Source organism: Chaetomium globosum, genomic scaffold (assembly GCF_000143365.1).
Source record: "Chaetomium globosum CBS 148.51 scaffold_5 genomic scaffold, whole genome shotgun sequence".
Classification (NCBI taxonomy): Eukaryota; Fungi; Ascomycota; class Sordariomycetes; order Sordariales; family Chaetomiaceae; genus Chaetomium; species Chaetomium globosum.
In genome coordinates, this window is record NT_165980.1 from 305,178 (window position 1) to 330,190 (window position 25,013).

The following is a 25,013-nucleotide window of genomic DNA, read 5'->3' on the forward strand; positions in this document are numbered from 1 at the left end:
AAAGCTCCTATAGAGTGTCGAATGTCAAAAAAGTGCGATAAGCGGGAAAAGGGGAAAATGTTCACTATGGTTACAAAGTGTGCCAAGTCCAAAATATGCGTTTTCGTCGCTATGTGGTGAATATGTAAAAGATGTAAAACAAGGGAAAGACGGAAAACAAGGAAAAGAAGGAAAGGAGGGAAAGGAAGGAAAGGAAGGAAAGGAAGGAAAGGAAGGAAAGGAAGGAAAGGAAGGAAAGTAAGGAAAGTAAGGAAAGGAAGGAAAGGAAGGAAAGGAAGGAAACAAGTATAGAATCAGGATAGTTAGCGTAAAAGAGAGGCAAAATGGATACAAAAAAGAAAGGGATATTGAATAAAAAAGATTCAGTAGCACTAAAATCTATAACGTTAAATCCCTTCCAAATACCTTTTCTATTGAGCGGTATTAGGTAGCGTCGAACACTGCCTCGGCGCCCCTTTTCTGTGTTGCGGTGTTATGTACCGTCCTTCCCCTTGCGCAGTGCCCGGCATTCCCCGAAGCGCCTTGCGGCGAGACTGAGTGCTAGTACAAAGTACCCCTGAGTCCCAGCTACCAAGTCTAAGCGGTCCAAACAAATGCAAGCGGCCCTGAAAATCCCTCACGTTGTCCACAGGTTTAACTTCTCCTCACAAGCTCCAGAGAGAAGCGAGAAATGGAGATCGCTCCCAAGTTGGGAACCGGAGCGGAAAGGGCGCGTGTCATTGTCTGGAAGGTCGCGTAGGAATCTGCTTCAGATTTGAGATTCGTCCATGTGAAACCGCCAATCATAAATCCCCATCTCACTTCTCCTCTCGAGCCCAGGGCAGCGTCGTATTGAATCTCAGACTCCTGCCAACAACGGCTTGGGGGCACTTGGCAGACGGGTCCAATCAGTCTCTCAACACGACACACCCGTTTCACCAACTTCCCCATTGGGGAGGTCGCCACTATCTGCCGTAGCCGCCGGCATCTGTTCGTGGGGTTGCCGAGGCCGGCCCTTGGCACTTCCAACTACCGGGAAGCATGGGAGCATTCGTTCACCTACGACAAGTCCAAGTTATGCTTAGTGATCTCGCTTATCTGGCTGACGAGTAACTACACTTGTATCGTTTGCACATGCTAATCATGCCAGCTATCAGTGTGCCCCGGACCTCGCCGACGCCTCCGGGTCACCCCGTCCTGGCCCCGTGAGCCCCTTCTGGACCCTCCACGGGCCCCACCGCCCTTGACCACCCTCTCGCCACACTAAACATAAGTTCAGGCACCGAATCAAAGCACAAGCCATCTCCCATGCGGGAGGTCCAATGCCAATTTATGAGCCCCCACCGCGGCCCGACCCCCAAGTCGGGGAAAGGCTGAATCGGATCAGGAAGGAAGAAGCCGAAAGAACTTTGATTGTATCTCCGTGTCAGGGGTCGCATTGCAGACAAGGCAGACATGGCCCCGTCGAAAAGGTCGCTTGGCGATCTACCTTCCAGAATCCGACATCGTGGCCGAGAACTAGCGGGGAGGCTCTCACCATGGCCTCGGGTGCTTCTTGTATAAGAGACTAGATTACTCCCGCGTCTTGGGATCATGAATTCTACAGCATCGGCCTCTGCATTAATTTGTATAGATTAGCTCTACTACAGGCAGTTCCCGCTCATCTCACCATGCGTTTCACTCCCTTTGCCCTTGCCCTCGCGGCCGCCCAGGGTGTCATCGCTGCCCCTTCGCGTGAGACCAAGCCCATCAGCCGTGGCTTTGGCTGTGGCGCTCCGGAGCCCGATGCCGAGCACATCCGGGTCTCGCAGCAGTTCGCCGCCCAGGAGGCTTCCCTGAGGGCGTCGGGCAACTTCAGCATCCAGGCCACCGTCACCGTCGACACCTACTTCCACGTCGTGCACAGGTCCAGCAGTGACGATGTCTCTGTAAGTACCCTTCCCAGAATCCACGCCCCTCCCACTATAGATCACCCCCCACCAGCAATACCAACTAACCACCCACCCCAGGACTCCGTCCTTAACGCGCAGCTCGCCACCCTCAACAAGGCCTACGCCCCCTACGGCTTCCAGTTCACGCTCAAGGGCACCACGCACACCATCAACGCCAACTGGGCCGACGACACCCGCGGCTACGAGATGACCATGAAGCGCTCTCTGCGCAAGGGCACCTACCGGACGCTCAACGTCTACTTCCTCCCGGAGATGGGCGACAACCTCGGGTACTGCTACTTCCCGGAGTCGGGCGGCGGCAGCTCCGGCTCCACCACCCAGATCCGCGACGGCTGCACCGTCCTGAGCACCTCCGTGCCCGGCGGCTCCGGCCACCAACTACAACCTGGAGCCACACCCACCAACCCACGAGGTCGGCCACTGGTTTGGCCTGTACCACACCTTCCAGGGCGGCTGCACCGGCTCCGGCGACTCCGTCTCCGACACCCCCGCCCAGGCTAGCGCCAGCAGCGGCTGCCCGATTGGCAGGGACTCGTGCCCTAGCCAGGCGGGGCTGGATCCTATTCACAACTATATGGATTACACTTATGAGTGAGTTCTCTCTTGGTCTGCGGGGTTGTGTATGTGAAAGGTGTGTGTGCTAACAGCCTTGGACAGCTCGTGCTATGAAGAGTTCACTGCCGGACAGCAGGCTCGCATGGCCAGCTTCTGGAACAACTACCGCGCTGGTAAATGAGCGGTTGATGGCGTGGAGTTGGTCGGATGGGATTGCGGTTGCGGAGCGGATGTTGTGTTAAGGAGTTCGGGTTGGGTATGGGGTGATGTGATGGGTGGGGGTGTTGAGTTCTGAATTTTGGAAGTAAATACTCATGTTGATCAAGTATATAGTTTAGTTAGCGGCATCACGATGGTCGCACGTTTTATGAAGTATTGTTACCTGGTACCTTTACATCTTGTCAGCCGCCCGCACCACCACGACCCCCATTTCAACAGCCACAACTCTATCAAAACAACTGCGATTCCTGGCTAAATAGGTACAGAAAGATGGACCCACTTAACAGGTGTGACGAACCTACTTCAGGACCCTGTCCTGTTAGGGTTCAGCTTCGGTCGAAGGTAGTCTCTCAAGGGTGCTTAGGTTCGGTGCAGCCAAAGGGTGCACAACAAAGGCTTGTCTCAACAGTAGGCTCTCGTACTTGTAGCGAACTGTAGTTGTGATTGCTAACTGGAGAACTCCCAGAGCTCTCCAGAACGAGTGACTATATACCTATCTAAGTCCTGTGTGCTCAGTGTGCTCAGTGGTACCCTCCAACTGAGCTCACTGAGCTATTTCTCCCATTCCTGGGTCATGATTGGCTGGCTCCTACAAAGGTGCTCAGTGTGCTCAGTTGTACCCTCCAACTGAGCTCACCGAGCCACTCATGTGGGTTCCCTGATTGGTTTGTTTAGCGACTGGCCTGTGGTTCCGCCCGTCGGCATATCCGTGACAACAGGGTATAAGTATTTGATATACCACCCACGTGCGTGTACCATGGCCTCTAAACGTCTAAGCATGGAATCGATGAGGCCGTCGATACACCCTTGCGGCACCCTCTCCCGCGCAACCTTTAGGCTAGCCACGATTATGATATTCGCGTCACTCCTTTTAGAAGGTATTAGACCAGAAGACCCCGGCGCAGAAGAGCCTTTAAACCTTTGCAATGGGGCCGAGCATTGAGCTGTAAGTGGCCTGTTCCTGGACCTATATGCCTCGGCTTTCCAGCTACTCTTTTTTTTCTCTGCCGTATGCATCGTGGCATTATCTAGGAAAAGAAAGAGTATCAGGGTAATGATACAGTCTGGGGCACTTCTCCAAGGGCCATATATGAATACCACTTGTTTTTCAAATTGCCAGAGTGACCGCAGCAACCACCCTTAGATACGACAATCTGTTAGAGAATCAGGGGAGGCAACACAGCCCTTGAAACATTTGGTCCACAAGGCAATGGCTGTTACCCCCTGACCGAGGAAGACCGTATGGGCTTATACACTATCAGTCCCACGGTTGAGGGATTTGGATATGGTGGGGAAACTGATGATTCTGTTGTCTAACGTCGTGCCTGATAGCGCCCCTGAATCCAACCACATAATGAAAGGTCGTAACGCAGGAACGGCAAAACACGAAACATCTCCATAAACAGGGCTTAGCAGGGGCCTGTTATAACGAGATTTTGTACCCGTTCCATATATGGCTGTTACAATGCGTTTGTTTTGAAGGTTGCGCGGGACAGGGTGCCGCAGGGGTGTATCGACGGCCTCATCGATTCCATGCTTAGACGTTTAGAGGCCATGGTACACGCACGTGGGTGGTATATCAAATACTTATACCCTGTTCAGTGGGTCCATCTTTCTGTACCTATTTAGCCAGAAATCGCAGTTGTTTTGATAGAGTTGTGGCTGTTGAAATGGGGGTCGTGATGGTGCGGGCGGCTGACAAGTTGTAAAGGTAACAATAGGTACCTAAGGTGCTTTTGGATGCCCAGTTTTTAGGTACTGGGAATTACCATAAAAACGACCCTAAGTACCTTGGCTTCCTCCTAGTTTAACCGTTGTGAAGAGCGTCCATAGTGCTGGTACTCGGCAGTCCTGTGATTGTCACGAAATGTGTAACAGTATCAACATCCCTTCCCTGTTCTTACCTACTTTTGATTCAGTGAAAGGCCCGTACAAACATATGGTCGATCCGGTTCCAGTGTGATTTTTAGCTCAACTCTAACCAGGTTTAGCATAGTTGGCACTGTCCCATGCTGGCGGGTGGGACAGGTGACACCCTTTCGCAGATGCAGTCATTTCCTGTGGGTAGTGGGATCGAGGATGGACAGTCCGTTTCCTTTGCCCCCCTTTTTCCCTGCAGCGCAAACTGCAACAAGATCTATCTGATCCAAATGACGCTTTCCATTTCGAAGTCGAACGCTAGCTCCTCAACGAATGTAACCAACCTAGCAACAATCCAGCATGCCTCAGCTGGCACAGATTGAAGTGTGCAGGGGTGAATCGTTCAATGTCTCACTCGCTTGTCCGCGCGAACGAATCACCCCTGTGAGGATCACGGATATTTTAGGAAATAAGCTAAAGCTGAAGCCTGCCCAGGCTGGTAGCGCCCAATACACTTGCCCCGCATGTACGTGTATGTACAGAAGCGCCCGCAAAAGATCTACACCCGGAGCAATTGGCGAGCGGACCGCGGTTGGCGCTCGTCCGACGAAGCCACCGTCATCGAATCGGAATCTGATGGGCGGCTGAGGCGGTACCCCAGTCAGAGGCTGCAAGGACAGCCTGCGAGGAAGAAGGGCCGGGCCGCGCTTCTCATCAAGCTCTACCATTATTGTGGTCAGTTGCAGTCGGCTTTATTGTAAATAGGAAGCAGCGTCTCATTCATGAACCCAAATGGTAGCCGCTCTTGGGGCAACACGTTCACCTTGCTCTCCGACCAGACAACAACCTCGTCGGCCCAGTTTCTTTCTTCCTCAGGTAACATCGTGTAGAATACTCCAACCTCTGCTGGATTCCGTTCACAACTTTCTCCCCAGCACCACTTAAATCACCCTCTTTACATTGATATTAGGAGAACCCTGCTGTCTACCTGACCTTACCGAAGCTCGAAGCAACCGTTAACCTCGACCTCTCGCCGTCATTCTCCATCCCATTCAGAACCCACCAGGGCCCCATACAAAAGCTGACTATTCCCTCCCAATTCCCTTTACCAAGCTCTCCTTCACAACCAGCCACCGCACGCCCCTCACCATGGACCACCCTAACTCTCACCTCGTCGACCCCTCCACCTACGACACCAACCTCGACGGCCTCGCCACCAACCTCCCGCTCCGTATAAGCCACAGCGCCGCGCTCATCGACCGCGGCGCCTTCCGCGCCCAAAAGGACTGGCAGCACGTCGTCGTCGGCACCACCGCCGCCACCGTGCCATTACCACCAGGGTACGTCGGCACCGCAGGGCCCGAGTACGGGTTCCTAGCGGTGTGTGTGCCCGACACGCTGCCCGACCGCGCCGAGCTGGTCGGGTACATCGTCGAGATGGTGTTCCTGCTCGACGACCTGGTCGAGGCCGCCGAGTCGCCTGCCGCGGCGGCCGCGCCGTACCTGGCTGATTTGCTGTCTGCGAAGGACGCGCTGGAGAAGGGCGGGGATTGTGTGGGTGTGGGCGGCGGGCGCGTCGCGCGGACGTTTGTGGGTGTTGGCAGGGCGATGCTGGCGATTGATCCTGCCTGTGCGAGGGATGCTTTCCGCTGGCTGGAGGTGTCGGTGAGGGCTATGTTGGTCCGTTTGGGGGGGAGCAGGGAGCTTCGTGATTTGGACGAGTACCTGGACTATCGACGGGTGAATGTCGCTTCGCAGTAGGTTTCTCTCCCCAAAGATGCACGTGGTGGAGCAGGGTCAGGCCTAATAAGGGGATGAAAATAGGTCTATGTTCGGATTGGTTCTCTTTGCCATGGGCCTCACCATCCCGGAAGACCAACAACAAACGTGCCTGGAGCTTTCCGAGGCGTTCTGGCTTCAGTTCGCGCTCACGAACGACTGCCACTCCTGGGAGCGCGAGCGGAAGGCGGCGAGCGACAACGGCCAGTCGTCTGTGACGAACGCCATCTGGATCCTGATGAACAAGCACTCGATGAGTTGGGACGAGGCAAAACAGGCGTGCCGTGACAAGGCCAGACAATACGCTGCGGAGCATGTGCGTGTCGTGGAGGCAGCTAAGGCGAGGGATGATCTTTGCCACGACGCCAAACGCCTGCTCGAATGGTTTAGGAATGCGATCAGCGGAAATATTGTCTGGGGACTTCAGTGTCCTCGCTATAATGCTGATCGGACGTTAACGGCAACACAGCTCGCGCTGGCAGAAGCTATCCAGGCGGACGAGACACTCGGTTGGATTTGGGGCCAAGAGAAGAAGGCTATAAACGGTATTGCCAAACATGCGAAGGCTGAGATCAACGGGGGTGTTGCAAGCCGTACTGCCACCAACGGTATTATCACCACTGGTATTGTTATCAACGATGACTCCCACCAAGAGATGGAGGTTGTGCAGGACGTCCCGAGCCTGGGCACAGATGTACGTAACAAGAGCTAGAGGCCGCGTTCTGGTCGTTGCAAGGGCTGACCAAATGTCTAGGTTCTCGAGGCACCATCGCGCTACATTGACTCTTTGCCCGGAAAAGGCATCCGTCACAAGGCTATCGACGCGCTTAATGTCTGGTACAGGGTGCCGCCGCAGCAGGCCGCCATCGTTTCAAAGGCCGTCCATCTTCTTCACGGGGCATCCCTAATGCTGGATGACATTGAGGATTCTTCCCGCTTGCGACGCGGGAAGCCGGCGGCGCATTTGGTCTTTGGAACCATGCAGACCATCAACTCGGCCGGGTTTAGGTTTCTTAACGCCCTCGAGGAAGTAAGGAAGCTGGATAGCCAGCGTTGCATGGATGTTTTCTGCCGTGAGTGCTAAGCCCTTGGCTAATATTACTTGTAGTTGACTAACTCGAAACTAGAGGAGCTCCAGGATCTCTACGTCGGACAGAGCTATGATCTCGCCTGGACGTGCAACTTGAGTTGTCCGACCGAGGAAGAGTACCTTGCCATGGTTGACGGCAGTGAGTCGAATGCCCTTTTTGATGAGGCGTAGGGGTTAGTAGCTAATCTGGGTGGTAGAAACCGCAGGTCTCTTTCGGATGCTGGCGAGGATGCTCGATGCGCAGTCGGACTCGCCCACCAAGCCGGATGTGGTCCTCATCACGCGGTTCATGACCTTGCTAGGCCGCTTCTTCCAAATCCGGGATGATTACATGAACTTGACCTCGGCAGATGTGAGTTTCTCTGTGAGCGTAACAGATAGACATGATATTGTGGCTAACCCCCAAGGATTAGTACACCAAGCAAAAAGGGTTCTGCGAGGACCTGGACGAAGGAAAATACTCGCTTCCCATTATTCACGCCCTCAGTCGCTGTGGGAATTCCAAGTCTTCGGATATCAAGTCAAAAGCCAACAGCCACGTAGCTATCCTTCAAAACCTCCTCTCCCAGCGACAAATTGCAGGGAAAATGACATTAGACCAGAAGAACCTGTTCCTTGAACATCTCAAACAGACAGGAAGTCTCGAATACACGAGGCAAGCTATGGGAGCGCTGCAACTGGAGCTGAAGAGCATGGCAAGGGAGATGGGCATGCATAACAACGAGAAGTTGGCGGGTTTGCTGGAGGCGCTGAAGGTTTGAGAGCAGACGGTACATCCCTACATACTAGTATAAACATTAAAACAGTATTGCAATGAAAGTAATACATTGGAGCACGCAACAGCAGCATCCAATTACCACGTGCAGTACAATGTTGTTACAAGGTAGAAATGCCCTAGTCCCTTCATTCACCAGATGAGTGAGATTTGCAAATGCCGGATGGGACTTGTTCTCCGTTCTAGAACTCATCACAAACGCGAATAGAAGTTCACGGGGTGGTCCGAGTTTGGCAATGCAACCCACGTTATTTCTACCTGGTAATGACTGACAGTATCCTGAACCGACGCTGGACTAATTCACCCAAGTCCCCAGAATATCTTTCCTTTAGCAGAATACAACCCAAATTCATGCTGTTGCTTCATGTGAACTCCACCGGCCACCCCCGTGGCCTCCCCATCACCCACCATCCAACTGAAACTCCCTTCCCGGACTCTCCCTTTACTCAGCATCCTGCTCCGCCGCCGCCGCAGCAGCAGCAGCAGCCGCGGCCGCCGCCTTCGCCGCGCGCCTCTTCTTTCCACCGGGCCAGCCGGGCCATCCACCACCAGGGAACCCACCACCAGGCAGCTGCGAGATCGGGCCAGTCGGGTTCATAACACCACCCTTCTCGGTCCAGAACGCAGCCGGGTTCACCGGCTTATTCGCATTCTGATCAATACCAAACCGGATCCAGGCGAACAGGCCCTCCGAGATGTCCTTGCCGACCAGCGCGTAGCGCACGATGGGGTCGTCGCCGTTAGCGCCCTGCCGGAACAGGAAGTCGTTCACGTTGGGCACCACCCGCATCTTGTTGGTGTTGTAGGGCGCGGCTTGGTCCACGGCCGTGATCAGGCCCTGGTCGAAGTAGATCTGTCCGACGTGGGCCGCGCGGCCGCCCGTGATGGTGTTGTTGGGTTGCTTGGTCGCGCCGAGGTAGACGATGGCTGGTTGGGGGGGTTAGTGAGGGGGTGTTCCGAAGGGGGGGGGGGTTCATTTTGGGAGGGGGTAGGAGGATAGCTCACCGTGGATATGGGTGGCGCGCCCGTCGTAGTGTCCGGGGAAGAGCGAGTCAAACGAGGCGACGCCGTGGTCGTCGGTCGGCTGCACGCCGCGGAGAGTGGTGCCCTGGAGGATCGAGGCGTCGTTGGGGTCGCCCATGCCGGGGTAGCCCTGCACACCGACGTAGATGCCCTGCGTTTGTTAGTCTTTGGCAAACAAACTAATAAACACCCGAGAAGGGTCGGGGGATTCTCACGGTAGAGTTGGAGCTCCAGATGTCGACGTGGGCCTCGGGGACCGTCTGGCACGTCTTGTAGTCGACCACCTGGATGGCCAGGGTCAAGGGGATGCCCTTCTCGCCACCAGTAATGTCTTTGCGGACCTCCTCTCCCTTGACGTCTGAGCATGCCGTTAGTGACCTGTAAATAAACCACCTGCATCTCGGGTATAAACTCACACAGCGGGCCCTGGTCGACGGCGGGCATCAGCATGCAAGCGCCGGCGTCCGAGAATAGCGTGCTAAGATCCATCCCCCGTGGTAACCGTCTTGTTGCTCTTGTGGTCGATCCGGCTAACCGATTCGTAGTCACGCGGGCTGTGCACCGTCCTGTAGAGGGTTGAATGTTAGCACGACAGCATCCTCTCCGCCCCAACCCCTGGTCCCCCAACCAACCCCAATTCAGAAATTCTTACCTCTTCGTGTAGATGCCCAGCGAGCGCTTCAACCGCGCCAGCTCCTGTCCATAGATCTGCACCGTCCGCTTGACAAACTCGGGCTCGTTGAACTGGGCCGAGCAGTGGGCGAGAGACTTGCGCTCGAGCGGGAGGGCCGAGTGCGCGTACACCTTCTCGTGGTGGCCCGGGTGGGCGAGGGTGGGTGCTGCGAGCAGCAAGCTCGCTAGGAAGGTCTTGAGTGCCATGGCGTTGGCGGTGATCTAAACTCACACGTCTACAGATTGAAGAAAGGATGCGCGTTGGGGGGGAACGGGAGCGACTGTCAAGATCCAGAAGGCGGTTCCCGCCCGGGTTATTTAGGTTTGTTGATCCTCTGTCTGTCCCCCCCCCTTGCCCCCCCTTCCCGCCTCCTGTTTCCCTCTCGCCCCTGCCCTTTCCAACCCAGCAAGGTATGCAGATCATGCTATGAATAATGAACCCACCCCATGGCCCGGCTCTGGGCTCGGGGGCTACATTGCACCACATGCGGCGCAGAGAAGGCACCATCAATATCCGGGTCGCATCATCGGTATTCACCCGTTGGTGGACGCTGGTAGGTTGTTTCCTCGCTAAGTCATGGGGGAAGGAGGTATGGCCAACGGTCGATCCCCCCGTCCCATATCGCCCATACCACGTCCTGACATTCACACCCGGTCTGATTGGTTTTCCCCCCAGTGCGTGCTGCCATCATAACCCACCGCCAAGACAGCTCCCCGGATTTTAATCTCCGTTTGTAAGAGAATGATGGTGAGGCAGACGAATCGGGTCGTCCGGCGAGAATGGCGGTTTAAGACGCCGGTTAAAAACGAACCAGATCCGAACGAAACCCTATCCCCGTTGGCTGCGTTAACTGAGCCTGGGCATGACGAGTCCCTCACCCCTGCTTTATCCATGTTGGCGGTGGCCTGTCGTTGTATAGATTAAGAAGGCTCTTGGCTCGGCAGTTGACCTTTGTTCTCGAAGTTTATTCCCGCATTCCACACCCAATATTCTCCTTGCCGCCTGATATCATGATACTTGCTGCTGTCGGCCTCCGGCCTCCGGTTGGGTACATATGCTTGGCCCGTGTCAGGTTGCCGGCCGCCTGCGGAGGATGGCTCGAGGATGGGTGTGACTACATATTACCCCCGGATTATCTATTTCTGTGGTGCAGTCAGCATCGCGACATGGCGGGTAAAGACTGTAATAAAAGACTAGTCTCGGTCGTCCCGTGCTCTGTCTGGTTACCCGTTCGTTTGGGTCAGACGGCATTAGTTTATAGTTATTTCTGCTGACGACTGCTTCATTAGCAGCCACATGATTTGCGGACGTTGCCGAATACTCGCATTTTGAACTGCCCTCGCGCTCCCTGTTCGGTTGTGTTTCGGACCTGATCCTTTCTCGGTTTGGACCTCCACATCCCTAGGGACCCGCTGATTATACCTTGTCTGTTGTTGCTATCCTTCGGCTGAACCTCTCCACATTCCTGACCCTCTGTTGCCAAGGGAAAAGGTTGTCCCAGCTATCTTTGAACCTCGGGAGCTCCCTCCGACCAACCATGTGTGAAGGAGCACGTAGGTAGTCTTTGCAACACCTCCAGGCGAGGAAGTCACACCCACGACGTGGTCTGAATGAACGCAATTTGAAGAATTTACCGAGTTACCCCTTCGTAACCTAACGCCAGACAACTCTGCCAACTGCCTTGGCCCACTACCTATCAAACACCACTTGTCTACGCGGAACACAAGGGGGGCTTTCGGTATCCACTCTCGGCCTGCCTAGCTTTCCCATGGGCTACTCACTCCTTCAGATACCCTTAGATTCTATGTCCCGAGATGTGGCTACCCACGATGCTAGGGGCCGGGTTGCACTGTCTAAGGACGCACCGCGCCGTGCCGCTGGGCGTGTCTGTACGCCGACGAACGGGGAGGTTAGCGAGGCTCCGCGGGATAGGGGCTGGCTAGGGAACTGCGAGCGGTGGGAGTAAGGGGGAGTTAGAATCTTACAGTCAGAATCGAGGAAGTTGATGCTGTTGCACCCCTTGGCCGCGTTGTCGGCACAAGCCTGGAGGCAGTCATCAAGCGTCCTATGCATGTCGCCTCCCGCCCCGAAGAGTGCTACGGCATCCTCGTGGCAACCCGTGGCCAGCCCGCACGTCATGCGGTAGCTCACGCCGTTGACGGTCTTGATCTGGCCTTGGAGTCCAGGGCACAGCAAGTCGGGAGGCGAGGGGTTGGCGAGCGGGCCATCCTGGGGGAAGGGGCTGTCGTCGTGAGGAGGCGCAGACGGGTCGGGGTCCTAGTTGTTTTCTCCATTAGCAACGGCCAAGGGGTGACTTAAGGGGTTTGGGACTCACGTTCGGGCAGCGGCCACCGCTGCATGCAGAGCATGCCCCCACGCAGCCCATGGAGTGGGCGCTCGCAAACCCGGGAGCGTCGATGGTCGGTTCGCCTTGGTGCTTCCCGTAGTAGCAGATCTGGCGGTGGGTGTCGTAGTCAACGCTGTGGCATGCCAGCAGCTTTCCGCAAGCCTCAATGCAAGTCTTGAGCGACGGTTGGCGGTCACGGTAGATGACCTGGGTACCGTGCCGCTGGCCGCAGTCCATATGGAAGGACTCGCCCACCGAGGACACGTAAAGTTGGCCGTGGGCAGAAGGGCATTCGGTCGAGCAGAGAACACCCGCTGAGTCAGGGGACTCGATAGCCGGCGGGTCGATGACGAAGGCATAGCTGTGGACGTCTCCTCCACACGTAGCCGACGAGTACCCTCCATCCTTGCTCAAGGTGCATGTGTGCAGAGGCTCGGACCACGACTCCTCGTGGGCCAGGAACTTGACACTGCTGCACTGGTCCGTCCTGCTGCACTCGTCCATGCACTCTCCAAAATCGGCCGTCACGAGCGTTCTGATCACGGTGCTGGCGCCGTGGGTGCAGCACTGGATGAAGAAGGTTGCCCCATCGGGGCTTTGGTACAACTGGCCGTCGCCTATTTTCCCGGGAGTGATTTCGTTAGCAAGTTTCCGTTGATTATTGGGAAGGGGTTATCAGGTTGGCTGGGAAACTTACCCGTGTGGCAGATGGGTGAGCTGGCATACGTTAGCGCCTGGCCTGTTGGTGCCACGGCCCGAGTCGCCGGGCATCCCGGTTGATCCAGGCGCGGGCCGCTGGGGGTTGTGTTCCCACCAGGCGGGCACTGGCAGCTTCCTGGAGGGGTTGTGGTGCCTCCGCCGGAGCCAGTGCCGGGGAAGGAATTCTGGCTACCTCCTGAACCAGTACCAGCACCAGTGCCAGTACCAGTACCGGTGCCGCCACTGCCAAAGGGGTTCTGGCTGCCTCCTGATCCGGTGCCAGCGCCAGTACCGGTACCAGGGCTGGAGCCACCACCACCGAAGGGGTTCTGGCTACCTCCTGAACCAGCACCTGCACCGGCACCAGACCCAGAGCCGCCACCGCTAAATGGATTCTGGTTGCCAGTTGAGTCTGCTGGAACGGCGGCACCAGACCCAGAGCCGCCACCGCTGAATGGATTCTGGTTGCCAGTTGAGTCTGCTGGAACGACGGCTGCGCCACCAAACGGGTTCTGGCTGCCAGTTGATCCGGCGCCGTTAAGAGCGTCGTTATTTGCTGCACCAAATGGGTTTTGCGTACCTTGGGCCCCGGCCTGGAGTGCCAGACCCAGGACGCTCGAGACTACCAAGCCCAAGTTGGACTTCATGATGTTGTAGGGAAGTGTGTGAGAGGAGGTGGGAGTGGTTGTAGGTGGACGGAGCGGCACTGGCATCCCGGGGAGTCCTCTCAGCTTTCTTTATACACTTTGTAACTGTGTTCCTCCCATCCCCCGCCTCCGTGTCTCAACGGATTCCCTCCAAGGAGCAACACAACCACCCCAGCATCTTGACCGGCGACCGGCGTCGAACCGCAACCGCAGCCGATCATAATGCATGGCGTCCACCTCGTCACAGCGGAGGCTGCGCAGCTGCATTGTCACGGGGCAGGGAAGAGATTCAGCGTGGGCCCAAATGTGAGACCTACAAGCCTCGTTCGTGGTTTGAGTAGGGGTACTCAGCTGCCGTCTGGGGTGCCGATCTAACCCCAGATTCAAATCCAAGCTTCGCCGGGTATCGATCCGGATCCGATTCGCGGGCCGGATCGAGATGATGAGAAATCTCCGAGATAAACAAGCGCTAAAAGAAGCCATACGCACTGACCGTCCGATAAGTTTCGGCGGGCATAGCGATTCTGTTAAGGGCCTTCGTTGGTCTGGACGCAGGCCTGCTCGTCCCGCCCAGCTCCAAGCCCAAGACTACGAGAGACACGGCTTTATTACACTCTACCTTTTCTTCCTCTCTGATTGGTCGTTTTAAAAACCTATGTTGTCACCTTGCTTCTCGAGACTCAGCTGATAGGTAGATAGAGAGACCGAGGCAGGCTGTCACATTACCTGAGGAAATCTATGTCCCAAAGAAGATATGGATGTCAATATGACGCACCCCGCATATGGGCCGCATGAATGGAAGAAGGGCCGATGAGAAGAGGCTAGATGCGTGACGGGCATCCCCGGAATCGGAAGTCGGTTTACCAGGGAGGCTGGGTCAGGAGGGACGCTCACCGCTAGGGTTCAGCTTCCCGCGTCGGTGATGTGACAACAACAAGCTCGAAATGAAGAGAAAGGGCCATGGCTTTCCCTTGCGCTAAACCCGTTGGCACAAGAGCCCCTTGTGTTTGTATAAATGAGGAGTGAGTCCCCCTTCACTCCATTCTCCCCGCTCCGTCGGCCGCATAACAGAACAGACTCTCCCTCATTCTCGCTTCCGCCCACCACCTTCCACTTACATCGGAGCCAATATCATCATCATGAAAGCCCAAAACTTGGTTCTCGCGGCCATAGCCAGCTACGCCGGTGTAGGCGAGGCTGCTGTCTGCTGGACCAACGGCTTTAACTTGCTCATGGGGGGCCAACCTTGGGGTGCCGGGTGCAACCAGCCTCCAGTAAACCCAGCACCGCCGCCGCCACCAGGTAAGCCCTGCGATAAAACCTGGCAACACGGTGCACAAACAAGCGCAACCGATGGCTAATTTCTCCCGTGTTAAACCAGCCTGCGTGCCCACCACAACCACCACCACATTCACCACCACTACCACGATCACCGCCTACACCATCAACCCAGCCGTCGCCGCCGCCGCTACAGGGGCATGCATGGCGCTCAACCCACCGAGAAACACGCCGCTTTTCGATTCAGGCGGTAACCCGGGCCTTGCTGCGTCCCCATCTACTCCGGGGGTGTACAGGTATGCTAGAGGACGCAATGGTACGACAGGGTGTTTAGGACGGGATGCTTCAATTTTTAGTACAAGTGGGCCTTTCGCGTAGGGCAGAGCGTTGGGGCGGCAGGTCGTGGTTGGAAACCCAAAGAAGTGACTTAATAAATCTTCCGGAGCCGTGTACAAGTAGCCGTTGAGCACGACTAGCCTCTAGGTACATGTGCCGCATAGTGGCATAGGTCCTGACACGTACAAATAAAAACAAACCAACCAAATAATGTCAACCTCGCTCTACTCTCTCCCCCCCCGGTATCCTGAGGCTAGACCTGGCCAGATAATGATGTGCCCGTTTAACGTGCGGGCACCCCTGAGTTCTCAAGTCTTTGACTTCTCGTAACATCTCGTTTGTGGTTTCAGGCATAGGTTACGTGAATGATAAGATAGCATAATCCGTAGTCGTCGTTACAGCCCAGTGATGATTCCGATATACTACATTGATGTCCTGGTAGAAATATCCCGTCGCCCAATCGCTATGTCTTCTCACCATCTCACGTCCAGATTCAGCCTTGGGCTCTCAACCTGGCCATTCATGATTCAGTCACTTTCAGGAACAGACCAATCAAATGCGAGGAGTGACACACAACTGAGCCCCTCTCGCTCTCCCGTCTTCCCCAACAACAAACTCTCACCAACTCTCCTCTCCGTTCACAACACCTCAATCCCCTACGAGAACACCAATCACATCGGCGTTCCCAACACCCGCAGCACCCGTCCGAATGGCAACCACCGACGCAACCGCCGCCGCAACAGCCGCTTCAGCGCCATGGTATGCAGCCTACCCCGCGCCCAAATCCGAGGTGGTGACCATCTCGCGCGAGGAAGTGCTCGAAGCTGCTCAAGACGACACCGCTTGAGAAGCGGAACTTTGTTGCTGGTTGATCTGCGGCGGAACGATTTCGAGGTATGCGACTATGTCGATCCCCGAGAGAGGGAGAGAGCGTCTGAAACATGTGACACGGCGCGTGCCCGGCGGTATTCTGAACCACGGGGCCAACCTCCGACCACCGCCTGCCATGCACACAACCAAGATAGACGGCGCCCGATCCTCACTCCATCGAAGTAAAACCCACACACAGCTAACACCTCTCCTCCCCTCACAGGGCGGCACCATCCGCAGCTCCCTCAACATCCCCGCGCAGAGCCTCCCCCTAACCCTCTCCGCCGTCTACGCCACCTTCAAAGCAGCCGGCCTGCGCAAAGTCATTTTCTACTGCGGTATGCCCCCTTTTTTCTTTTCCTTTCCGTTTTCTTCCCCTCCTCCTCCCCCCCGTTTCCCTTCCCTCGCCCCACACACCACCCCCACGTCATCCTCTAACAACCACCCCCCATCCATAGGCTCCTCCAAAGGCCGCGGCAGCCGCGCAGCAGGCTGGCTGGCCGACCACATTGCCGAGGCAGGCGACAAGGACACTCAAAGCTTGGCGCTGGAGGGCGGGATCCAAGGGGTGGGTGCGGGCGGGCGGCGAGTATGTGGAATGGGTGGAGGGGTATGAGGAGAAAGGTTTGGGCGGGGGCGGGGGAGGGGTGTTAAGTCGCTTAGGTACCTTGGTTTGATTGAATGAGGAGAGGGATCTGGGTTGGGTGGTTGATGGTTGGGGGCTGTGGTGTTGAGGTGTGGCTAGGTACCTTAGTTGGATAGTTGGGAGGTTTGTTGGTTATACGCTCATTACTCGTTCGGTGTCCGCTGGTGTGAGGAGAGGTTTGTTGCTGGTGATGCGGCTGAGGGGGCTGTCTGCGTGTCTTCCCGGTTACCACCTTTGAGTCTGTTCCACGTCGAGGCGGCAAAACTCGGCGGGTCTCGTGGTACAGCCATCCCGGCGGTGTCCCATTTGTCGGCAACCCACAAGAGCAGGAAGGCGAGGACGTAGGTGATGACGCAGACGATTATGGTTGATGTCTTGAAACGCTGGACTGTCTCAGCCTGCTCTTCCGCCTCGAATAGTGGCGTACCGAAGATTGACTGCCGATGGGGTTAGTCGTTAGAATTCGAAAATAGGAAATGGTGTCAATACCGATGTTAGGCTGGGAGGGAGATAAAGCACGGTCACGACCGTAAAGACGATGACATAGCGATTCATGGTTGTCGATCTGGCTGCCTCGCGTAGAGAAGTTGCGTTGAAAAGCTGATACCTAGGTTAGCTTTGAGTTGGATGGGGCGAGTGCCACTACTTACCCCGTCCCTCAAACTCTTAATCTCCTCGGTCTTCTCATTGATCCGCCGTATCAACCGTTCCTCGGCCCCTTTTTGAAACTCGGACAGGATCCGCCAGTTTTTCCACAGCGCCTTGTCCGTGGCTGGTTCTTCCCTGAGGAAGTACCGAACGTCCCAACCGGCGCGTAGAAAGCTGCCCTGGAGGAGGCGCTCAGGGTCCATCTCTTGCAGGTCTCGGCCGGTTTCTCGTATGATATCCCCAAAAATACGAAGAATCTCCAGAGTCTTGAAGTAGACGCGGGACCGGGCGTATGAGGTGTCAAACATGAGGCGGTTGCTAGTTTCATCGCTAAGGATATCGTTAAGCTATTCAAGAGTGAGTCGAGCACAAAATGACAGCGTCGATAAAGTAGGAGCCACTCACGTTGATGTTAACCGTATCCCCCAGCCTATCCAGGCACTGAGACCACTCTTTCTCCCAGGACATCAGCATGCGGTGAACAGCAGACTGCAGCATGTGGTAGCCGGCATTCTTGCCTTTTACGGTAAAGTGGCGGTCCTTCCAATCTGTAAACAAATCATTGGATGCCTGAGATTCCTGTTTCAGTGATTGAAAGTCTCCAAGGAGCACAATGGTGAAGGAGAGCTCGCCACTCAGCTCAGACCAGCGGCACAGTATAGACATGCGGCGTTCAGTAAACAACGGACTGGGCGCTCCCGGGAGGGCTGGGAACTGGCCAGACTCGCGATGGCAACGGACGTAGGGAGCAAAGTCGCTTTGGTCGTCAACCATAACGTTGGAGAAGCAGCGGATGGTGTGCTGGTACGATATCTCGTTGCTGCCGGTCCAGCCGTTGAAGCTGAAGCCTGTCCCCCGGAAACGTAGAGGTTTCCATGGAGCACAAAATACGTGCAAGAAGTCGTGCGCGGTCTCGAATTCCTCCTCCGGGTTCACCAGGCATACAGCGGCAATGAGTGCAAGGCGGCTCAGGGGAAGAACTCCGTTGGCCCATATGGGGGTGGTAAAGTGCCTGGGGCTAGTCAGTACGGGGCAAGTGACGGGGGCACAGCTTGAATAGGTAGTTCTTCGTTACCAGAGTGCGCCAGGGCTGACGAGTTCGGGGTATGTCATCTTGCTAACGAGAGCTTTGGCCTTGTGGCACTCATCGAGAATGGAGTTTGCCGGTGCAAGCACCTCGCCGGGGCCATAAACAAGGGGACATGCACAGAGCATGCCGTTGCGGCGGGTGTCTTTGCCAAGGATCCATCCGGAGTGCCTCGAAACGCGCTCGGTTAATCGATCGAGATCGAACTCGACGAGCCATTGGGTACGGAGGTTCTCGAGTTCACCGTCTGCCAAGGACAGTCCATGGATCCTCGAGCTGAGCCTCCATTCCCACTGTAGCTCCAACAGTCGACCGCTGGGGTTTGCTCTTCGACTGGGAACATCCGGCGAGCTGAGGAACACTCGGACCTGGTGCACCGGCTGGATAAAATTGCCCGAGTTACGCGATGATTCACTGGCTTTTGAAACCCGCGATAGGACTAGATCGCGGAACCAGTCCAGGTGTTCCCGATAGCCCGAATCGAATACCCTGTGGGCAAGGTCGTCGACGAGTTGTATCGCTTTTGCGCTCACGACAGAGGGCTCTAGCGGTGAACAATGAGGTGACCCTTTATCATTTATGCTTGGTGATAATGATGTATCGGTACTCGGCTGAGTCGGGTCTTGGTCGACCGCCTTTTGCGATGCTATCTCTCTCAACAGCCGATTTGTTTCTTGCAGCTCGCGGAAGAGGTCGGCTATGTCGAGAGCCGGTTTTATTGCGGAGTCACTCCCTTGCTCCGATTCTAACAAAGTTGAAGACATCTTGTTGGGGTTTCGTTCGAATTTCAAATCTTGCGTTAGAAAGAAAATGTAAACTTGTATTTTTTAGATTTCTTAACTCAATGTTGATGCCTGAGCTGCATCCCCTGACTAATGCCACACAGGGCATGGGTCCTTGAAACGGCATTTCGGCGGTGATACGGCGCAGCAGGTCGGATGGGAGGAACATGGGCGGCTGGGCGGCTCCAGGCCATGGCGAACATGGGTTGGGTGATGGTTACGGGCGCGAGCTCGGTGCGGCCCGTGCAGGACCCACACAGTCTCCCCCCACTCCGTCTTTGTCTCGGTAGCCTCAAGCATCGGATGCATCCGACGCGACGCGACATCGCCGACGACATCACATAATCGCCAACCACCAAAACGAGCACCCTGACGAGTCAAAACCCCCGATACGAAATCTACCCCCAGCCCACCAACCGAATTTTAACTGGTAAAATATTACTGCCAAAATGTCGTCCCGCAGACCGCCGAGAGGAGAATACATCGAGACAGACACGGGCAATAAAGTGGCTCGCAAGGCGACCCTCGTGGGAACCCAAAACATTATGCTCGGCGGCAAGACCGTCATTCAACCCGAGGCCATGATCCGGGGCGACTTGATTCGGACCATCCAGGCACAGCCACAGTCGGGTGGTGCCGCTCCGAATAACACGGCCGTGTCGATTGGGCGCTACTGCTTCCTAAGCCGGGGCTGCTGTCTGCGTCCCCCAGGGCGTCTGTACAAGGGGTAGGTTTGCTCTCTTGATATCCGACACCTCAACTACTCGCAATAGCAAAGATACTGACCATGCGCCACCGCAGCGCTTTCACCTTCATGCCCCTCCGCATGGGCGACCACGTCTTCGTCGGCGCCGGCTCCGTCGTGCAGGCCGCCTCGGTCGGCAGCCACGTCCACATCGGCGCCAGGGTCTCGATCGGCGAGTTCGCCATCATCAAGGAATACGTGCGCATCCTCGACGGCACTGTCGTCCCTCCCAACATGGTCATCCCGAGCTTCAGTATTGTCGCGGGGCAGCCAGCCCGCCTAATTGGAGAAGTCCCCGAGGGCGGCCACGAGGCGTTCGAGCTGCGCGATCTCTACAAGACGGTCGGCAACAACCCCCAGCCTATGCCGGTATGAGGGCGCATGGCGGAACAGATATTTGTGAGAGGACAGTTCTGGCGAGTACGTATCCGATCGTACCCTCGCCAGGCGCCACGAAATGGTCGAACTAGTGATACCCAGCACCTACGCAAAAAAAAGGATTGTGCCTAACAAAGTTCCATTTTTCTTAAAAAGAAAAAATAAGAAAAAGAAAGTCGGCATAGGAGCCTGCCAAAGTCATGATACCCTTCAGCGTCATTTGCCAATATGTGCATACCTCTGGTCTGTCACCCCGGCCGACTTGAGCTTCAGCCAGCTTTCGGCGTTCTCCTTCACGCTCTCTTCCAGAGTCCGCCAGCCGTCCTCCTGACCCAACCTAGCCAACAACCCAGCCCCCCGCTCGTTCGGCACCTCGGTTTGGTCCCACCCCAGGTCCTTGACCTTGGCCATCTTGTCGGCGTGCTCCGGGTACAGCTCCTTCAGGATCTCAGCCACCCGGAAGAAGCTGTACCGCGCGCCAAACGCAAACACGCGCTCCCTGTCCACCACAGGCGCCGTCGCCAGCAACGCGACGTACAACCGGCCAGCATCCCGGCAATCCACAAACCACTGCGGTTGCATCATGTTGAGCGTGTCCACGTGGATATTCTCCCACACCCAATGCGCCATCCCCGCCGTGCTCGGAATCCCCTGGTTCTCCGGGTCCAGACACTCCCCCAGCACCGTATCCAACAACACAGTGTTAAACGCATACCGCGGCTGCTCCCTCCGCACCCACTCCCACACGCCCTGCTCAACAAGCGTCTTGAACGCCATAAACCCCGCAAACCCCTTCTCCTCCGCACTCACCCCGGCATCCCTCGCCAACGCCACCGCCTCCTCATTCCAACTCTCCCCCGTCAACCTGATCTTCCTCTCCGCATCCGGCGTCCAAACCGCCCACGCCGACGACGTAAACGCCACCGCCTTCACCCCCTCCTCCCTCCGCGCCGCCTCCAGCATCCCCACCTGCCACTTCAACTCCTCCGCCGCCGCCCCATCCGCATCCTGCACGCTCAAATCCACCGCCCCCAGCATGTGCGCAATCCCCGCCACCCCCGAAACCGCCGCCTCCCACGCCCCGGGCGCGGAAACGTCCGGTATCTCGTGCAGCGTAAAACGGCCCTCGCCGTGGCGTGCGTTGAAGAGGGGCTGCAGGTAGCCGCAGCGGGCAAGGGAGCGCACGGTGCCGCGCACCCGGAAGCCCGCGGCCAGCAGCTGGTCGGTGATGTGTGAGGCGATGAGGCCGTTGGCGCCGGTGACGAGGATGAGGGTGTTGGGGGGGAAGGTGGGGGAGTGGTGCGTGGGGGGGATGTGCAGGGGGGGTGGGGTGGTCATGGTTTTGATGGTGGTGGGGCTTTCTGTTGGTGGATGGTTTGTATGGTGCCCGGTTGTTGGTTGTGGAATGGTTATGAAGGCACTGATGATGGGTGGGATGGTTGGTGGTTGATGGAGGGAGGAAAAGGGAAAGGCGGGGGTTTAGGGCAAGCTCGGGATTTACATTGTTTACTCAATACGTGGGTGTGTAGCACCTGCGTTTCTGTACGACCGCAGGCAGTGGCGTTGCTCGGAGTTCAACTGGGGTAACCCGGGTTATATGACAGTAGCGTATTGCCTCTACCTAGGCTTCGCACTGGGCAGCTACCTCCTCTGTCTTGCAGCCACTCGCAGTTTGTATGGCAATTGAGGGTGGGTCTTCCTGGATGTACTGCGTCGTTGGCCAGTCGCCAGACCCTGATCCGTACCTCCTGACTCCTGGCTAGGTAGCATAGCACCAAGCAAGCCGTGTTCAAGCGGTGGACATACATACCCCTTTTTTATTTTCATATGACTAGGTAGTAGGATCCAACCGTACTGAAGGCTGTTTCTACGATGCCTAGAATTGCGAGGGCAGCTACATGGAATTACCCAGTGACGTGTCATTTGTGGTACCTATATTATCAGAGAATCTATCTACCCTTTTCTAACTCCGGGTTACTACGAATAGCTGTCATTGTCAATACCAACTCCATATCACCGGCGACTTTGACATACACATTTCAAGGGACCCTTACTCAGCGACATGGTCGTTGTTGACCTCTTCAAGATGACTGTATCCGATATTCGGCGCTTCCCAAAGCTTCTCCGACCTGGGCCAAACAACCCCATTGGTACTTTTCGGTGTTCCATCGTGCTTTTCATAAGCATGTGTTGCATTGACGAATATCAGGCTCTCCTTGTCCGCAACATAGCCGTGTGATGCGGTGGTTATGGGTGCCTTTTTTTGGTTGTTTTTGATCTTTGTAACCAAAGGTCAAGTGATCTCCGAACGGGTAATGTAACCCTCCATCGGGTCCCCGCCGCGACCCCTTCTCCGCCGTCGAAGTAGCCAAGTCGTCCTCGGCCGAGACTCCTGCCATGACCACATCAGTATTCAATCATTAAAAATGAAAGTCTTGGATTTTATCGAAGACAAACTACTTAGAAAGCATGTGCCAAGGACCCTCCGCCAGAATCGCCGTTTAAGCTCAGAAGCACGCTACAAGCTCCCGGAAAAGGGCCTTGCTAGGCGCGCACCCCGCCCGAAATTGCTAGGCGTGCACCCCCTCCCCGCCCAAAGGGTTAGGGTTTTATATGGTCGCAACTAAAACAAATGAATTACTCTGCCCCAAAAGCGAAAGACTTCGCAAAACAGCTCAATTCTACTCGCTCAGACTCCATACACTACGTAGAACTACCACTATTTAGACCTCCTGAGCCGCACCACGTAATTTAGCCGATGGTTTGACCGCTCGGCCACTCCGAGTCCTCGTCATGGGGGGAGACGGGTCCTGAACGGCTTGGGTTTGCGCTGCAGAGCCCGCCTGAACTTGTTCGCTTGACTGTGAGGTCGTAGAAAGCACTGCGTTGCGCTTTGAGGCTTGTTTTCGCGGAGGCGCAGCCTCAGGAGCCACCTCAGAAACCCTACCCCTTTTCGTTGCCTTCGGCGCCGTGAGCAAGGATGGGCGCTGTGCAGCCTTGATCTTCAACCTCTCGAACCCTCTATCAACCTCTGGAGACTTCACCAACTCCACTTGTGACAGCCTACGACGTATACTGGGCTTCAGATGCGGCGCAGTACCCTTAGGGGGCCTAGGCTGGGTCCTCTTGCGTCGCTGGGGTGTCGGCTGAGCCTGGGACAATGGATTCGAAGCCCTGGCGGTGGGGAGCCTTCTGGGGGTTGCCGGAGTACTGGAGTTCGAGGATTTGATCTGAGTGTGGCAGATGTCGGTGGTTGGCGATGTTGAACCTCTGACCCTAACCCTGGAGGGTGCGCGCCTAGCAATTCTGGGCGGGGGGTGCGCCCAGCAAGTCCCCCGGAAAAAGCGTTTCTCTTCGGCTTCGAACCTTGCCGACTATTCTGCAAGCTGCTGTACCGTCCACTCTATGTCGTGATTAACGGCTATCGACGGTGTCCGGTCAGTCAGCCAGACACACACAGATAGTACGCGGTAGATTAATGGATTCCCGAGTCTTGAGATTCTTTAGCGTTGCGGTGATCGGGATGGGAAAAATTCCCATCTTCCTTCACTTGGATGGATGCATAGCCTGGGCAACAACGATTCCCACCTTTATCGATCGGCTGCCCGATCGTTTTCTCAAGTCGCATCTATGCGTTTCTGCCCAACCTTTTTTCTTGTCGTCTCGGTCCATCCATGTCTCTGACTGTCTCGGCCTCTCCTCTTCAGGTCGTTGATGGAGGGACAAATCAGGCCAAGGATAGAACCATGCACGACGAGGCCCGAGTCTGCCAGCACCTTTCACCAGTGTTTACCGCCGTGACTTCAGCTTGGCTCTTCGCGGGTAAGCTGCACCGAGACAGCTTCAAGGCCCATCAACCACCACAGCCTTGGGACGCTCCTGTGCAACCACGCGCGTGCGGGCTTTACGCCAAAACTCTTGCGCAAAACCGTGACTCCTTAATCCGAGTTCTAAGATGGATTCTTCCTTCCCACGAGTGTTGAGTTGGTGGCATTGGAGGTTTAAGGTGCTCCTTATGTGACTGGTTCGGCGTAACCCTAACCCGCTCATCCCCATGTAGGTTACCCCTGAATGTAACAACAACTTCTTTATTCCATCCACAATGCATAGGTATTGAATGCTTTGATAGACGTGGAGTGAGCAACAATAAAGGTAATGGCCATGATAAAACCTTAATAAACACTGCTCACCTCCAACCTGGGGCCTGGTACCCAACGGCACATCCACCTCATCATACACCCGAAAGTCTCCAACAACCGCCCCGACAAGCCACTAACATGTGTCTCCTCTACATCCCCCAACACCCCTGGTGCCACTGCCCAGACCCAACCGCCGTCGACAACCTCGGCAGCCTCCTCTGCAACCACCACGTCTGGATCGACTCGACCAGCGTCGCCCATCTCAAACCCCTCCCCAGTTCAGCCTTTTAATTACTAGACACAGTATCGGGAAGAGTAAAAGGAGGCCGGGGCTGGAGAAGGTGCAATATGTCAGCCGCCCCAACACTTTTATGCCTCTGGGAAGTAGAAGGAGACAGGTATGTCTGTGGAACGTTGTGTAAACTCCCGGTATGGACGTATTGCGTCGCCTTGAGTGTGGGTGATCTTCCGCGGGATATATATATGGATGATAAACCGGGTCCTCA

General features: G+C 55.9%; 10 protein-coding genes across 10 annotated transcripts; 5 read left to right on the forward strand and 5 right to left on the reverse strand.

Moving 5' to 3' along the window:
- Positions 1–1,649: 1,649 nt before the first annotated feature.
- CHGG_06920 (uncharacterized protein) lies at positions 1,650–2,667 on the forward strand (the record flags this gene model as incomplete). The annotated part of the gene is made up of 4 exons (XM_001224575.1): positions 1,650–1,907; positions 1,989–2,270; positions 2,380–2,522; positions 2,589–2,667. The coding sequence occupies 4 exons, from the start codon at positions 1,650–1,652 to the stop codon at positions 2,665–2,667; spliced, it is 762 nt and encodes a 253-aa protein (XP_001224576.1).
- A 3,047-nt stretch (positions 2,668–5,714) lies between these two features.
- CHGG_06921 (uncharacterized protein) lies at positions 5,715–8,195 on the forward strand (the record flags this gene model as incomplete). Its single annotated transcript, XM_001224576.1, has 6 exons — positions 5,715–6,322; positions 6,390–7,038; positions 7,099–7,374; positions 7,453–7,573; positions 7,641–7,786; positions 7,848–8,195. 6 exons carry the CDS (start codon positions 5,715–5,717, stop codon positions 8,193–8,195), a joined length of 2,148 nt encoding a protein of 715 aa, XP_001224577.1.
- A 456-nt stretch (positions 8,196–8,651) lies between these two features.
- CHGG_06922 (uncharacterized protein) lies at positions 8,652–10,111 on the reverse strand (the record flags this gene model as incomplete). Its single annotated transcript, XM_001224577.1, has 4 exons — positions 8,652–9,136; positions 9,215–9,362; positions 9,448–9,610; positions 9,885–10,111. The coding sequence occupies 4 exons, from the start codon at positions 10,109–10,111 to the stop codon at positions 8,652–8,654; spliced, it is 1,023 nt and encodes a 340-aa protein (XP_001224578.1).
- Positions 10,112–11,700: 1,589 nt separating this feature from the next.
- Positions 11,701–13,598, reverse strand: CHGG_06923 (uncharacterized protein; the record flags this gene model as incomplete). The annotated part of the gene is made up of 5 exons (XM_001224578.1): positions 11,701–11,792; positions 11,891–12,182; positions 12,241–12,869; positions 12,950–13,444; positions 13,532–13,598. The coding sequence occupies 5 exons, from the start codon at positions 13,596–13,598 to the stop codon at positions 11,701–11,703; spliced, it is 1,575 nt and encodes a 524-aa protein (XP_001224579.1).
- Positions 13,599–14,737: 1,139 nt separating this feature from the next.
- CHGG_06924 (uncharacterized protein) lies at positions 14,738–15,254 on the forward strand (the record flags this gene model as incomplete). The annotated part of the gene is made up of 2 exons (XM_001224579.1): positions 14,738–14,900; positions 14,980–15,254. 2 exons carry the CDS (start codon positions 14,738–14,740, stop codon positions 15,252–15,254), a joined length of 438 nt encoding a protein of 145 aa, XP_001224580.1.
- Positions 15,255–15,677: 423 nt separating this feature from the next.
- Positions 15,678–16,698, forward strand: CHGG_06925 (uncharacterized protein; the record flags this gene model as incomplete). Its single annotated transcript, XM_001224580.1, has 3 exons — positions 15,678–16,106; positions 16,306–16,420; positions 16,541–16,698. The coding sequence occupies 3 exons, from the start codon at positions 15,678–15,680 to the stop codon at positions 16,696–16,698; spliced, it is 702 nt and encodes a 233-aa protein (XP_001224581.1).
- Positions 16,699–16,871: 173 nt separating this feature from the next.
- Positions 16,872–19,227, reverse strand: CHGG_06926 (uncharacterized protein; the record flags this gene model as incomplete). Its single annotated transcript, XM_001224581.1, has 5 exons — positions 16,872–17,165; positions 17,379–17,723; positions 17,782–18,388; positions 18,452–18,902; positions 19,071–19,227. 5 exons carry the CDS (start codon positions 19,225–19,227, stop codon positions 16,872–16,874), a joined length of 1,854 nt encoding a protein of 617 aa, XP_001224582.1.
- Positions 19,228–19,694: 467 nt separating this feature from the next.
- On the forward strand, positions 19,695–20,365 carry CHGG_06927 (uncharacterized protein; the record flags this gene model as incomplete). The annotated part of the gene is made up of 2 exons (XM_001224582.1): positions 19,695–19,972; positions 20,047–20,365. The coding sequence occupies 2 exons, from the start codon at positions 19,695–19,697 to the stop codon at positions 20,363–20,365; spliced, it is 597 nt and encodes a 198-aa protein (XP_001224583.1).
- A 219-nt stretch (positions 20,366–20,584) lies between these two features.
- Positions 20,585–21,706, reverse strand: CHGG_06928 (uncharacterized protein; the record flags this gene model as incomplete). The annotated part of the gene is made up of 1 exon (XM_001224583.1): positions 20,585–21,706. The coding sequence occupies one exon, from the start codon at positions 21,704–21,706 to the stop codon at positions 20,585–20,587; it is 1,122 nt and encodes a 373-aa protein (XP_001224584.1).
- Positions 21,707–23,091: 1,385 nt separating this feature from the next.
- CHGG_06929 (uncharacterized protein) lies at positions 23,092–24,768 on the reverse strand (the record flags this gene model as incomplete). Its single annotated transcript, XM_001224584.1, has 2 exons — positions 23,092–23,742; positions 24,646–24,768. 2 exons carry the CDS (start codon positions 24,766–24,768, stop codon positions 23,092–23,094), a joined length of 774 nt encoding a protein of 257 aa, XP_001224585.1.
- Positions 24,769–25,013: the final 245 nt, after the last annotated feature.